This window comes from Lithobates pipiens, unplaced genomic scaffold (assembly GCF_037356315.1).
Source record: "Lithobates pipiens isolate NorthernLeopardFrog02 unplaced genomic scaffold, aLitPip1_a1.2 Scaffold_8, whole genome shotgun sequence".
In the NCBI taxonomy this organism is placed as follows: Eukaryota; Metazoa; Chordata; class Amphibia; order Anura; family Ranidae; genus Lithobates; species Lithobates pipiens.
The window spans coordinates 241,845,130-241,860,728 of record NW_027507903.1 but is presented as its reverse complement, the minus strand read 5'-3'; the positions used below and the strand labels follow the sequence as shown (position 1 = coordinate 241,860,728).

Sequence of the window (15,599 nt, the reverse complement as noted above, 5' to 3'; positions counted from 1 at the left end):
CCTAGGTAACTTCTAGTAGTTAAATAGTTTACAATCTCTTTCACGCTATTCTTCTTTTTGTCTGAGCTGTCCATTGCTTGTCTTTTGTTTTTTTTTCCTGGTTCAGAATTGGAGCTTGCTGTAATTTTTAAGTGCTCTACAGGCAGCTTAAATGTGGATGCATGGATTTGAAAAGCGGATGTAATAGCAATGATCTCTTGCTGTCTAATGCAGTATGGAGTTGGCATAAAAAGGGTTTGGGGACCCGGCTCCTGCCCCAGGGGACATGGATCAATGCCAATTTTTTTTTTTAAAACTGCTGTTTTTTCGGGAGCACTGATTTTAATGACAATTAAAGAGAAAAAAAATGAAATATTCCTTTAAATATCGTGCCTGGGGGGTGTCTATAGTATGCCTGTGAAGTGGCACGAGTTTCCTGTGTTTAGAACAGTCCCTGCACAAAATTACATTTAACGGAAAAAAAGTCATTTAAAACAGAAAAATGGCATGGGTAGCCCCCCTGCCCATTGCCAGCCCCTTTAGGTCTTGTAAGTATATTAAGGGGAACCCCGTACCCAAATTAAAAAAAGTTAAGGCGTAGGGCCCCCAGGCCCTATATACTCAGAACAGCAGTATACAGGCGGTGCAAACAAGACAGGGACTGTGTAGGTTTGTTGTGTTAAGTAGAATCTGTTTGTAATTTTGAACTGGTACATTTTTAAAGTGTAGCTCCAGTCAAAAAATCTATTTTTAAGCTTTTTGGAAAACATAGGGAAGGGTTATCACCCCTGTATATTTTTTTTTGCTGTCCGTCTTTTTTCATCTCCCTTCCTGTTGTCTCCTTCAGTTTGTAAGTAGGAGACGCTTGTAAGTTGGATGTTTGAAAGTAGGGGTCTGCCCTATATGCTCTGCAGAAATGGGGGCCTAAGGTGTCAGTGTGCCACAACACTGTAAGCCCTCAAAGTGACTCTTGGTGGGCGCTGGAGCGCCCTGCTGTGAACGATTATATCAAGAATTTTAATTACATGCCATTGTTGAACAGTGGTAGAAAAATTGGGCCTTTGGTGGTTGTGGTGGTGGTGCTGGTGCCACAACACTATAAGTCCTCACAGTTACTCTCGGTGGGTGCAGGAACGGGCCCTGTTGTGAAATATTATATCAAGAATTGTAATTACATGCCCCTTTTAAACAAGGGGCTGAGAAATTGGGCCTTAGGCACTGGTGCTGGTGCCACGACACTGCAACCTCTCCCAGATACTCTAGTTGGAGTGCAGGAATGAGCTCTGCTGCAAAGCATTGCATCAAAAATTGTAATTACATGCCCCAAGGGATGTGACATTTAAAAAAAAATTATTTGGTTACATCAGCTTCAGGTGCTTGGTAGCTGGTGGTGATCCTCGACCAACCGAGTCGGTGGACAGATGCACCCTGTGATCGGTTACAAAGCCTCCAGCAGTACTGAAGGTGCGTTCCGAAAGCACGCTGGATGCAGGACAGGCCAGTAGCTCAACTGCATACTGTGCAAGCTCTGGCTAGTGATCCATCCTCAAGACCCAGTAAGCCAGATGATTTTCGGTGGGAAAGGTGTCCAAGTCTGACCTTGCCCCTAGGTATTCCTGCACCATGTAAATCAGACGCTGGCGATGGTTGCTGGAACCGATCATACCTTGGGGCTGCGGACTAAAAAACTGTCTAAACGCATCAGTCAGACAGCCACCTTCTCCACCGCTCCTTCTGTGACTGACCGAAGCCTCAGCAACACGTGCGTTCGACTCAAAACACCGAGCTCATCCCAACTGGTAAACAGAGATTCACATCAAGTCATGCTAAAAAAAAAAAAATTTGAACACCTTCAGAGAAATTTTGCTAAAGCCATTCTGTGTTATGTAGCAAATCTGCAAGACTGCAAAGCTCAACTAAACCATGGTTAGATACATATTCATTAAAAAAAATTTGATTATTTGCTAAATCAACTATTTGTGGCCATCTGACAAGGAAGTCATTCATTATTATGAAAGTTATCATGGGATGCCATCTAAGCCTTTCTTACCCCAATCCATGCCAAAGTTTAAAAAAATAAACAAAAAGATACTATGCAAAATAAGGAATACATGGTAAAATCCTAGAGTTTCAGACAAGATGAGCACTTTTTTTTTTAATCTTCAAAACTGTTTTAATCTTACCATGAATTCAGTGTGAAGCAAGTGGGAGCTTTTAACCACATCTTGGAGCTGTTGCCTTTTCAGAACACGACTTGCTGTTTGCAGGTATTCCATAGCTACTTTTGCTCGTGGAGTAGGAGCCACAGTAAAAGGTTCAACTATCCCCAAGCCACTCATATCCAAGGTAAGTGATACATTGGAACCTCTCCTGCAACAGAAGAAAGCAAGTTGTTATGTTGTCAAGTTTTCCAGCAATGTGTTACTTCTGACAGTTAGGGGTACTTGTCTGAGGGATACAGTAAGTGCAGGGCTTTTTTTCAGCTGGAACTTGATGGAACTCAGTTCCACCACTTCTGGCTCAGGCCCTCCGTTCCCTGCTCACCACTGTCACTTGTAAACACAGAAGTTTAGCTTCTATGTTTACAAGTGACCGCTTGTCTCCCAATGGCTCCCATAGATCTGATCTCCTGAGCGACTCCCACTGAGTGCAGGATGAGGACAAGGAATATGCAGGTGCCTGGGGTGCAAAGCAGATGCCAGCACACCAGCTGAATACAGTAACAAAAGTAAGACAAAAATGTGGAAGATGGTAGAATGTTTAAGGAGGGGGAGAAGATGGAGTGGGGGCAGTGGGGGGATTGAACGCCAAGGTCAGCAGAAGAGGAGTGAAAGTGAGATGTGGATGCAGAGGTAAGCAGCTGTGGAAGTAGACTGAACTCTGCACTTAGTGTGTAGTGCACCCCTGAACTCTGCACTATATATTCAGCGCACCCCTGAACTCTGCACTATGTACATAGCACACCCCTGAACTCTACACTATGTACATAGCACACCCCTGAACTCTGCACTATGTACATAGCACACCCTTGAACTCTACACTATGTACATAGCACACCCCTGAACTCTGCACTATGTACATAGCACACCCCTGAACTCTACACTATGTACATAGCGCACACCTGAACTTGGCAAACAATTCTAACAAAAAAAAGCCCTGGATAAGTGTATTCAGGTTCAAAGATATTTCCTAAAATTTACTAGAAATAGCTGACAGGTGAAAGAGGGTTGCCCCTGTGCCATATTTGGGAAGTCTCTTCAGTTAGCAGATTTTTTAGGAGTCGTAGTCATAAGAGCCTAAAATAACCAAATCAGATGAGTAGGAATCTGCTGAAATTGCCAGGAACATTCAGGTGGATTACAGTGGCAAACAAACTCTATCAATGGGATGCACGACCCAAGCATAGTGTCACAGCTTGTGTGGACCCTGTTAGATAGCAGCAAGTAATGTGGCCTCCCCTGGGACACAGAGAATAAGGAATATCCTGTTTAGTCTTCATCAGGAAATCCAAAAGAACCTTTGCTTTTTGTTGCCCAATGCTGTGGGACTATAGCCTACAGGTTTGTCCTATTGGTGGTTAATCGTGTGCAGGTGGATAAACAAAAGAGAGTACCCAACTGACAGGTAAAGATAGGTCAAAAAATAAAGGGGGGGGGGGGGGTCATGACTAGTAGCTTTCTGAAAGACCGTTACACGATAGAATCCAGGTGATAGGCCACGTTTGTAACTAGAAAAGCAGCTTCAATCACAGACCAGAGAACTGAGCCTCCACAGAATATTAGGAAGAACACCTGACTGTTCTCTGGAAAATTAGTGATTGACTGGGCACACACTTTCAGACAGCTGTCCTAAAGAGAGCGAGTAAAAGTTTTGGATGTTCTCAACCACCACCTATTGCACCACCAGGAATTAAAAGGGTAACAAAATTTACCAGCTATTTTCCCCTTACTCTTATGTAGATATAAAAATAAACACTGAAGATTTTTACATTGATGTTGTACCTCATCAATGAGCCAATCTGTGGAGATAGAACAAAACTGCCTTCATCCATACCCTAAAAGTCTGATCAACTCAATATGACCGTTGTAGGTCTTACAAAATTATCATCATTATATATCTTATAATATTATGCTGCCATTATTGCTTTATTTTAGACCTTTTGGTTCCTACATTATTATTATTATTATTAATAACGATTTATATAGCGCCAACAGTTTATGCAGCGCTTTACAATGTATAGGGGGGACAACACAATTACAGTACAATACAAAAGGTACAGGAGGGCCCTGCTCATAGAGCTTACATTCTAAAGGGAGGGGGTGGTGGTACAAAAGGTAATAGCTGCAGAGAATGATTATATGGGGGTGGCTCGGGGACAGTTAGGTGGGTGTGGGATAGGCTTCCCTGAATAAATGAGTTTTCAGGGAACTCTTAAAGGTGGACAGGGTAGGGACTGAGCCTACAGACTGTGGCAGGGAGTTCCAGAGGATCGGAGAGGCTCTGGAGAAGTCTTGAAGGCAAGCATGAGAGGAGGTAACAAGGGAGCTAGAAAGCACAGGTATATTCTAACTTGCTTAATAACTGATAATGATGTTAAATAACTGCCTGAGGTATATTTACTCTTTAGGCAAGATTAACTTTGTAACATATGATGATCTTAAGTATCCGCAAAGAAAATAATAAAAGAAATATGAGTTTTTTTTCACAGTCCATATTTTTTTGTTAAAACTTAACTGAAGAAGCTGAAGTTAGAAGCTGATTGGCTACCATGCACAGCTGCACCAGATTTTGCACTCTCCAGTTTTAGTAAATCAACTCCTATGGATTCTAGCTGTTTGTATAGTGTAATTTTTTTTTAAATACCAATGCAATTTTCATTCAACCACTCAAAATATGAAACACCTAGTGCGTTGAATTGTCACATGTACTGTAACATCAGTGTCAGTACAATGGTCTGAGAAACTGAGAAGTACACAAATATGTCACTGCCCTAAATACCGTAATTCAGTACCCTTTTGCCCTGTTATGTTAGGAAAGGGAGTAACTTCCTCTAGTTATGTCACCTTGTAATCGCTTAGCTGGGTCCTCTGATGAATGAACAGTGATGAGTTCAAACATTCATAAGAAAGGAAGATATTCATTAACTGGAAGCATCTATTAAATTGGATCCAAACTGAAAAAGTAAAAACTTGCGAGCAGGCACGCTCTCTATTGTGTGCACACCTTGGTGTACATTTTTCATATATTTTGGTGGCTGAAGAGACCAAACCAGGCCTGGATTTGGACAAAAAATGGGCCAGTTTGTGGGGGCTGTTGATGATGTAATATCCACTGAGTCAGTCTTCCGCAGTGTAATGTAAAGGGGCACTGTGATATAAAGGGGACTTTACTGTAATGGGACAGTGTAATTATTACAGTGCCCCTTTACAGTGCAGTCCCCTTTATAGCACAATGGCCCTTTACATTACAGTGCCCCTAGCAATCGCAGCCCCCCATCACAGTGCCCCTTACAGGCATCCCCCCTCCATTTATTTTCTCTCTAAAACAGTGCTCCCTTTTACTCACTGCCTCCCCTGCAAAGTCCTACCTTCGCAGAGGCAGGATTCAGCCTGTGTGTCGTCTCCAGGAGCTGCAGACCTGGATCATGCTAACAAGGGTGGATTACCCGCTTGTTAATTTGAAAAGACTCCCACTCTCTGTGTAGATCTCTAGCTCCTCCCATCCCCTCCTCTGCTAAAAGAATGACATTGTTGGCAAGATGGGAGAGCCATGAGAGGAGACATAGGTATGGCTGCATAGCAGGAGGTGAGTGGCGACCGCACTCTGTGTCAGCCCTGTCCGGACAGTGGTCACCGTTTACCTCCCACTGTGCGGCTCGGTCATCAACAGAGGCTGCTCTTGTTAGGACATGTGGCCTGTCGGCCCCAGCCCACCAGGAAATTGCCCTGTGTGCCCTATGGTCAGTCCGGCCTGGCCTGAGTCCAGAAAAAGACCAGGTGAAGATGTCAGTTCTGATAAGGGGGCAAGAGAAGGTAAGCAAAGTTCTGTTTAACCACTTGCCGACCGCCGCACTACGATATACGTCGACAGAAAGGCACGGGCAGGCATATGAGCGTATATATACGTCCCTGCCTTCCCGCAGGTGGGGGGCCCGATCGGGCCCTCCCGGTGCCTGCGGCGGTCGGTATTCGTTCAGGAGCGATCCGGGATGAGGGGGCGGCCATTCATTCATGGCCACCCCCTCGCGATCGCTCCCGACGAATGGAAATGCTCCGTGACATCACTTCCTCTCCTGTAATGTAAACACAGGCAGAGGAAGTGATGTAATCTCTCCTCCGTGTCGGTATTTTTCGTTCCGGCACCGAGGAGAGAGGATCGGTGAGTTGCACCAACACGACACTACACAGTAGAACATGCCAGGCACACTCACACCCCCCCTTCACCCCCCCAATTACCCCTGCCCCCACAGTCACAGTGACACCAATTGCATTTTTTTTTTGCATTGGTGTCATTTGTGACTGTAATAACTGTTAGGGCAGTTAGGGTTAGCCCCCTTTAGTTCTAAGGTACCCCCCTAACCCCCCCAATAAAGGTTTAACCCCGTGATCACCCCCCGTCGCCAGTGTCACTAAGGATGGGTTCACATTGCAGCGGTTTATGAGAACGGATGTGATTCGCACCGCACTGCAGTGCAAATCACATCCGATCTCTGTGCGATTCGAGTTCAGCCATACAGATAGTATGGCTGAATTTGCGTCGCACCCGCCGCAAATTCGCACAGGACCCTTTTTTTGGTCCGCAGCAGAATCGGATCGCATGGGTGTTCACACCATGCGATCCGAGTTTGCAGATCGCACTGCGATATGCGAACTGATCTGGGGGTGTCATTAACATTTCACTGACACTCCCAGAAGTTCGCATAGGGCAGTGTGAACTGCCGCCGGGAGGCATGCGATGCGGGAACCCGCCGCGGATTCGTGGCGTTCCTGCATCGCTCCAGTGTGAACCCAGCCTCATAAGCGATCATTTTTCTGATCGCTGTATTAGTGTCACAGGTGACGCTAGTTAGGCAGGTAGGTATTTAGGTTCGCCGCAGCTTTTTATAGCGCCAGGGACCCCCATATACTACCGCATAAAGCCCCCTGATTGCCCCCTAGTTAACCCTTTCACCAGTGATCACCATATAACTGTTACAGGTGACGCTGGTTGGTTAGTTATTTTTTTATAGTTTCAGGGCACCCGCCATTTATTACCTAATAAAGGTTTAACCCCCTGATCACCCGGCGGGTGTCATTTGTGACTGTAATAACTGTTAGGGCAGTTAGGGTTAGCCCCCTTTAGTTCTAAGGTACCCCCCTAACCCCCCCAATAAAGGTTTAACCCCGTGATCACCCCCCGTCGCCAGTGTCACTAAGGCTGGGTTCACATTGCAGCGGTTTATGAGAACGGATGTGATTCGCACCGCACTGCAGTGCAAATCACATCCGATCTCTGTGCGATTCGAGTTCAGCCATACAGATAGTATGGCTGAATTCGCGTCGCACCCGCCGCAAACTCGCACGGGACCCTTTTTTTGGTCCGCAGCAGAATCGGATCGCATGGGTGTTCACACCATGCAATCCGAGTTTGCAGATCGCACTGCGATATGCGAACTGATCTGGGGGTGTCATTAACATTTCACTGACACTCCCAGCAGTTCGCATAGGGCAGTGTGAACTGCCGCCGGGAGGCTTGCGATGCGGGAACCCGCCGCGGATTCGTGGCGTTCCCGCATCGCTCCAGTGTGAACCCAGCCTAATAAGCGATCGTTTTTCTGATCGCTGTATTAGTGTCACAGGTGACGCTAGTTAGACAGGTAGGTATTTAGGTTCGCCGCAGCTTTTTATAGCGCCAGGGACACCCATATACTACCGCATAAAGCCCCCTGATTGCCCCCTAGTTAACCCTTTCACCAGTGATCACCATATAACTGTTACAGGTGACGCTGGTTGGTTAGTTATTTTTTTATAGTTTCAGGGCACCCGCCATTTATTACTTAATAAAGGTTTAACCCCCTGATCACCCGGCGGGTGATATAAGTTTGAGGGTCAGATAAGGTCTGCGTCGCCCCAGGCAGCGTCAGGTTAGTGCCAGTACCGCTAACACCCACGCACAAAGCATACACCTCCCTTAGTAATATAGTATCTGATCAGATCTATATTAGCGTCGCCAGCAGTTTAGGTTTCCCAAAACGCATTGTTAGCGGGATCAGCCCAGCTACCTGCTAGCACCTGCGTTTAGCCCCTCCGCCAAGCCCAGACCAGCCCAGCCAAGTGCAGTATTGATCGATCACTGTCACTTACAAAACACAACACACATAACTGCAGCGTTCGCAGAGTCAGGCCTGATCCCTGCGATCGCTAACAGTTTTTCTTGTAGCGTTTTGATACAGTCGCTGACAGCCTAGATGCTTTTTTACCTGTGAGTCTCACTAGTGTACCCCTAAATTTAGGGGTGTCTACTTTCCATAATGGGGTCATTTGGGGGGGGGGGGGGTTTGTGCCATGTTGGCATTTTATGGCCTTCAAAACTGTAATAGGTAGTGAGGAGTGAAGTCAAAAATTTACGCCCTTAGAAAGCCTGAAGGCGGTGCTTGGTTTTCGGGGCCCCATACGCGGCTAGGCTCCCAAAAAGTCCCACATATGTGGTATCCCCGTACTCAGGAGAAGCAGCAGAACTTATTTTGGGGTGTCATTTCACATATGCCCATAGCATGTGTGAGCAATATATCATTTAGTGACAACTTTGTGAAAAAAAAATAAAAAAAAATAAAAGTTTGTAATTTTCCCGCAACTTGTGCCAAATATAAAATATTCCATGGACTCAACATGCCTCTCAGCAAATAGCTTGGGGTGTCTACTTTCTAAAATGGGGTCATTTGTGGGGGTTTTGTGCCATCTTGGCATTTTATGGCCTTCAAACTTTGTGTAAAAAAAAATAAAAATCACTTGAGGCAAAAAAATAAAATATTCAATGGGCTCAACATGCCTCTTATCAATTTCCTTAGGGGGTCTACTTTCCAAAATGGGGTCATTTGGGGGGGGTTTTGTACTGCCCTGCCATTTTAGCACCTCAAGAAATGAGATAGGCAGTCATAAACTAAAAGCTGCGTAAATTCCAGAAAACGTACCTTAGTTTGTAGATGTGACAACTTTTGCGCAAACCAATAAATATACAGTTATTGACTTTTTTTTTACCAAAGACATGTGGCTGAATACATTTTGGCCTAAATGTATGACTAAAATTGAGTTTATTGGATTTTTCTAATAACAAAAAGTAGAAAATATCATTTTTTTTCAAAATTTGCGGTCTTTTTACGTTTATATTGCAAAAAATAAAAATCGCAGAGGCAATCAAATACCATCAAAAGAAAGCTCTATTTGTGGGAAGAAAAGGACGCAAATTTTGTTTGGGTACAACATTGCATGACCGCGCAATTACCAGTTAAAGCAGCGCAGTGCCAAATTGTAAAAAGACCTCTGGTCATTGACCAGCAAAATGGTCCGGTCTGAAAGTGGTTAAAAAGAGTCACTCAGTTTTGTAGTAAATATCTCTTTTAATGGCGACTATATCTAAAATAACGATGTCAATGGAAACAGGGATTTAAAAAAATGCCATCATTTTTAGAAGATGCTTCCTTCTGGGACGGCAGCCACGCAGACCAATTTGATGGAGTGTGTGGCGTATGGTCTAAGCACTGACAGGCTGACCCCCCACCTCTTTAACCTCTGCAGCAATGCTGGCAGCACTCATATGTCTATTTCCCAAAGACAACCTCTGGATTTGACGCTGAGCATGTGCATTGAACTTATTTGGTCGACCATGGCAAGGCCTGTTCTGAGTGGAACCTGTCCTGTTAAACCGCTGTATGGTCTTGGCCACCGTGCTGCAGCTCAGTTTCAGGGTCTTGGCAATCTTCTTTTAGCATAGGCCATCTTTATGTAGAGCAAAAATTCATTTTTTTTCAGATCCTCAGAGAGTTCTTTGCCATGAGGTGCCATGTTGAACTTCAAGTGACCAGTTTGAGAGATTGAGAGCGATAACACCAAATTTAACACACCTTCTCTCCATTCACACCTGAGACCTTGTAACACTAACGAGTCACATGACACTGGGAGGGAAAATGGCTAATTGGGCCCAATTTGGACATTTTCACTTAGGGGTGTACTCACTTTTGTTGCCAGCGGTTTAGACATTAATGGCTGTGTTGAGTTATTTTAAGGGGACAGCAAATTTACACTGTTATACAAACTGTACACTCACTACTTTACATTGTAGCAAAGTGTCATTTCTTCAGTGTCACATGAAAAGGTAAATTAAATATTTACAAAAATGTGAGGGGTGTACTCACTTTTGTGAGATACTGTATAAGCAACTTCCTTATACAGGGTAGTTAGTATAGGTCTTAGAAGGGGGGCAGGATGGGGGGGGGGGGGCGATAGGCTTTGTTAGTTCTAGCCTGGACTTCTACTTTAAGTAACACATCCAAATGAAATGTGCAGGGCTTTCAAAATAAATTAGTTCACTCATTTGACAAGAAAGAATTTCTGACAAACAATTATTCAGAAGCTCCTTGTGAACGTTCGAATAAAAATGTAACCATGTATGGCCAGCTTAAAACCCAGATATTTATGTTGTCTTTTGTTGTCTTATCTGTGAATTGTCAAATATGTTTTATTATTACTATTACTCCAGCCACAGAGGCCTTGGACCTTTATCATTGTATAGGCCACGATCATGCCTAACAAAATCTAGAATGTACTGCTATCACAGATAATTTGCCAGTAATTGAGTTTAAAATAAATTGCACAACTCCTCTTGACTTCATATACATGAGATTATGTAATATGAAACAAGTGCTCAGATAGATAATTCAAAGTCAACTTTAAGAACTTGTTGATAAGCAACTATCAGCATCACCAAAGGGAGCTAAAGATTACATGTGGCTCACAAGCCAACCAAGGAGAGGTCCGTTCTCTACAGAGGTAAAGTCCATTCCAACTCCATCCAAACTTTTTTTTGTTAGTTTTGGATAGTTAAAGTTTCAGCATGTGACTCCCTCACTTTGTGTTCATGAGATACTCATACGAGAAATTTAGGTTATGGATGTCATTAAACACTGTCAGTCAAGTTCTTATGCCCTGTACACAAAATCGGACTTTCCATCATCAAAAATTTATATTTTTGTTCAAAGGATGTTGGCTCCCACTTGTTTTGCATACACTCGGTCACACAAATGTTGGCCAACAATTATGAACGTAGTGTTGTACAAGACGTATGTGCTATCTCCATTACGAACGCTAGTTTTACAAGACCGAGCGCTTCCGGATCGTCCTTGATTCCCAGCATCCAACGGACTTGTGTACACACGATCGTAAATTCCGACAACAAACATTTGTTGGCGAAAAATTTGAGAACCTGCTAGCCAACATTTGTTGGCGCAAAGTCCGACAACAAATATCAGATGGAACATACACACAGTCGTACTTACTGCCAACAAGCTCACATCCAACATTTCCTGTCGGAAAATGCGATCGTGTGTACGTGGCATAACACTTTCTCAATTTACTAAAATGTTTGTTTTTGTTTTTTTGTTTAGTTTTGGTCTATGTCTCCAATGGACAGATATCTAGTAATTTCCTTTCTTGACAGGGAATGATGAGAAATATCCCCACCTCTCTGATAGAACAGCAATAAAACCTGACAAGGGCTCTAACTTTTCCCTGCTTTCTTGTTAATACATAATATTATGACATCCATATCAGCTATTGAGTATCTGTGTATATGTGTAATGGCAATTTAGCAGTACATCCTAGATTACGATAATCTAGGCATTTGCGAGCTACTGCCAAAATAGTAATGAGCCTGTTTAATACTCACGATTTGCATTGTTTTATGTTTTACAAGCCTCAGCAGGTCACAGCAAACTAAGGAAACTCTCATGACAAGCATTTCAAGACTAAGCTTGAAGCAATCAGTATCAGGGGAGGACAGGAATTACTTTGTATCCTGTGGCGGAAACCAACTGACATAAGAGCAGTTTGAGCTTTCCCTCTTTTAATCATACTTTCTTATGTATTGCCAACTAATTCCTTTTTCTGCCCTCAGCAACATTTAATGGTACCGCCAGGGAAACAGACTGTTTAGCATGAGATGCTTATACTACATCATCCTTTCCTGCACATTGCCCTCCTGATCGAACCATTCTTTATCTTACTCATTGACCAACTTCATGGTCATCAACATTCTTCTATTTTACCAAATAAGGATATTAGCATTTTGTCTTATGTACCTTTTATTTCATTTATTTTATAACACTATAGGGCATATTTTTGTTATTTGAAACAATTATACTGATATTTTGCATTTAATGTTATGCCCCAATAAATGAATAAACTTTTTTGTAAAACGGTTTTCTATCTAGGGCAACTGATTTTGTTTTTTAGTGTTAAAATAAGATCACTTAGCGACTCAATAATTCAAAGACTGTTATTTAGCAGTCAGAGGATCCAACCACCACCTCCTATGACCAGCTTTAGGCAAAATGAAGAGGATGGTGAAGTACATATTGCAGCAGAACATAGAAACCAATCAGATTTTAGAATACAATAGTCTAGGATTAGGCCTCATGAACACTGGACGTTTTTACAGCTGCTGTTTTTGGCTTGAGACGTTTTTCCTACAGCCAATAAACTCCCCAGCATGTTATCATATGTGCCCATGCACACATGGGCTGTTACCAGCAGTTTTTGGCTGGGCGTTTCCTGGCTGGAAAAAAACCCTGGACTAGTGGATTTTGAGAGTATTTTTTCAGCTGTATAAATGCTTTAGGCTAGGTTCACACTATTGCGATGCGGGAACGCCGCGAATCCGCGGCGTTTTCCCGCATCGCATACCTCCCGCCGGCAGTTCACACTGCCCTATGCGGACGGCTGGGGGTGTCAATGTTATGTTAATGACACCCCCAGATCCGTCGGCATATCGCAGTGCGATCTGCCGACTCGCACAGGAATCGGATCGCATGGTGTGAACCCCCATGCGATCCGATTCCGTTGCGGACCCAAAAAAGGGTCCTGTGCGAGTTTGCTGCGGGACAGCTGCGAGTTCAGCCATACTATCTGTATGGCTGAACTCGCAGTGCTACGGAGATCGGATGTGATTTGCTGTGCGAATCACATCCGGTTCTCCCCCCGCAGCGGTGTGAACCCAGCCTTAATGCTGAAAAAAGCTTAAAAACATGCAAAAACTTGCATCTTGCAACAGCATCAGTTCAGTTTTCTTGTTCCTAAACAGATTATGGTGTATATATTACACAGAGATACACAGAGTGTTTTTAATAGCTTAGCCAAACCTGTTGACTCGTTGACTTAAATACGTGCAGTCGTCTATATAGCGAGGGAATCTTGAGGGAGCCGGAAAGGTGAGGGTCGACGGGACTGCTGCTGGATACTCCTTGTTTTACTTTTCTTTCATTCTTCCCCTTTTTTTTCACTGGGGTTTTTCTTCCTTCTCTTCTTTTCTTGTTTTATTTCTTTTCCCTCTTCTTTATTTTTATTTTTTGCTACATATTCAGATGGTTAATTGGATTTTAATTGTGTATGTTTTATGAGCATTCTAGACTATTATGCCACACATTAGGTCTATATGCATCATCTATGGTTGCATTGGATTTACTGTGTTCCTTTTTTGGCGGCAGGCCCTTAACTGGTCTCTTTTATTTCCCTGTACTTGGCGATGCCACCTTGCCCCCTAGATACTACTAGTTGGCCCTCCCTTTTCCCTCCCTTTCCCTTCCTTGCATGAGTGTGATTATTTTATTTATAAACGGCAATTTGTGTGACTCAGTTTGATAGATCCAAGTTTTATTTGGTGTTGGCTTTTTCCACTGTTGTTTTTCTTATTAGCTGACAATGTCTTCTTCATTTTTACGAGGCCATCTGGATACACTTTTATAATATTGTATTATTTCCCTTGGTTGTTTGGTGAAACTTTTCAATAAAAATGATTGCAAAAGAAAAATGGAACCAAACCCTTTTTAGGAAACATTGTTGGCAGATAGACCTTTATTGCAGGAGTGACTCTGTATGACCCGTCTACAATAAGGCCGCGTACACACGGGCGGACTGTTCGCCCAACCTTGTTCGGCAAACAGTTTCATCAAACAGTCCACTCAAAATTTGCATGAGCGGACTTGCCCACACACGAGCGGACTGTTTGACGAACAAGGTTGGGCAAACAGTTCGCTCAACTTTTGAAATGAACGGACTCGCCCACGTAAGGCGGAGGCAAATCCGCCCATTTCGAGCGCGTGTACAGGTAGGCGGGGCCCGCGAAGGAGACGTCGCGGGCTCCGCCGCCTGGAATGGGCTTAAAGGGGAACCCCAACGCCGAAAAAAATCGGCGTGGGGGTTCCCCCCAAGTCCACACCAGACCCTTGTCCGAGCACGCTACCCGGCCGGCCAGGAAAGGGGGGCGAGCGAGCGCGCCCCCCCTCCTGAGCCGTACCAGGCCGCGTGCCCTCAACATGGGGGGTGCCTTGGGGAAGGGGGGGCCGCGTGGCCCCCCCACCCCAAAGCACCTTGTCCCCATGTTGATGAGGACAAGGGCCTCTTCCCGACAACCCTGGCCGTTGGTTGTCGGGGTCTGCGGGCGGGGGGCTTATCGGAATCCGGGAGCCCCCTTTAAGAAGGGGGCCCCCGGATACCGGCCCCCCACCCTATGTGAATGAGTATGGGGTACAATGTACCCCTACCCATTCACCTGTGAACTAAAGTACAATAAAAAACACAACACAGAGAAAAAATATTTTATTGCACAGCTCCGGGGGTCTTCCGTCTTCGGGGGTCTTCTCGCCGGACTCCTCCGCTATGTGTGTGTAGCTCTTTTGCTAGCGGAGGAGTCCGGCTTTCTTCCTCCCCGCCGCCGGCCTCTTCTCCCGACTTCGGGGGTCTTGTCCCCCTCTTCGGTTCTTCTGCCGGGCCACCGCGCCTGGTCCGGTGGCCCGGTCTTCTGTCGCCGTCTTCCGTTCTTCTGTCGCCGCCTTCGGTTCTTCTGCCGGGCCACCGCGCCTTCTTGTAGCTCTTTTACAGGCGGTGGCCCGGTCTTCTGTCGCCGCCGCCGCCTTCCGTTCTTGTTCTTCTTCTTGTTCTTCTTCTTCTCCTGGAGATGTTGACTCGACGATCTCTCCGGCCGGAATGCCAGAGCCGCGCTGTGCGGTCACTTATATAGTGACAATGGGGCGGTGTCACATGGTATATGTCACATGGGTTGGTCACATGGTGACCCCGCCCCCTTACGATGTCATAGTCCCCATGTGACATCAACCCATGTGACCAACCCATGTGACATATACCATGTGACACCGCCCCATTGTCACTATATAAGTGGCAGCGGAGCGTGTCCCTGGCATTCCGGCCGGAGAGCTCGTCGAGTCAACATCTCCAGGAGAAGAAGAAGAACAAGAAGAAGAACAAGAACGGAAGGCGGCGGCGGCGACAGAAGACCGGGCCACCGCCTGTAAAAGAGCTACAAGAAGGCGCGGTGGCCCGGCAGAAGAACCGAAGGCGGCGACAGAAGAACGG

At 45.0% G+C, this 15,599-nt stretch overlaps 1 protein-coding gene across 5 annotated transcripts in view; it reads right to left on the bottom strand.

Moving 5' to 3' along the window:
- Positions 1-15,599, bottom strand: part of PTPRR (protein tyrosine phosphatase receptor type R) — a 304,723-nt gene that overhangs the window by 76,714 nt on the left and 212,410 nt on the right. For all 5 annotated transcript variants that reach the window (XM_077468720.1, XM_077468721.1, XM_077468722.1 and 2 more), the window contains one exon: positions 2,163-2,349. In XM_077468720.1, coding sequence (XP_077324846.1) covers positions 2,163-2,349 — 187 coding nt within the window. The remainder of the gene's footprint in view (positions 1-2,162; positions 2,350-15,599) is intronic.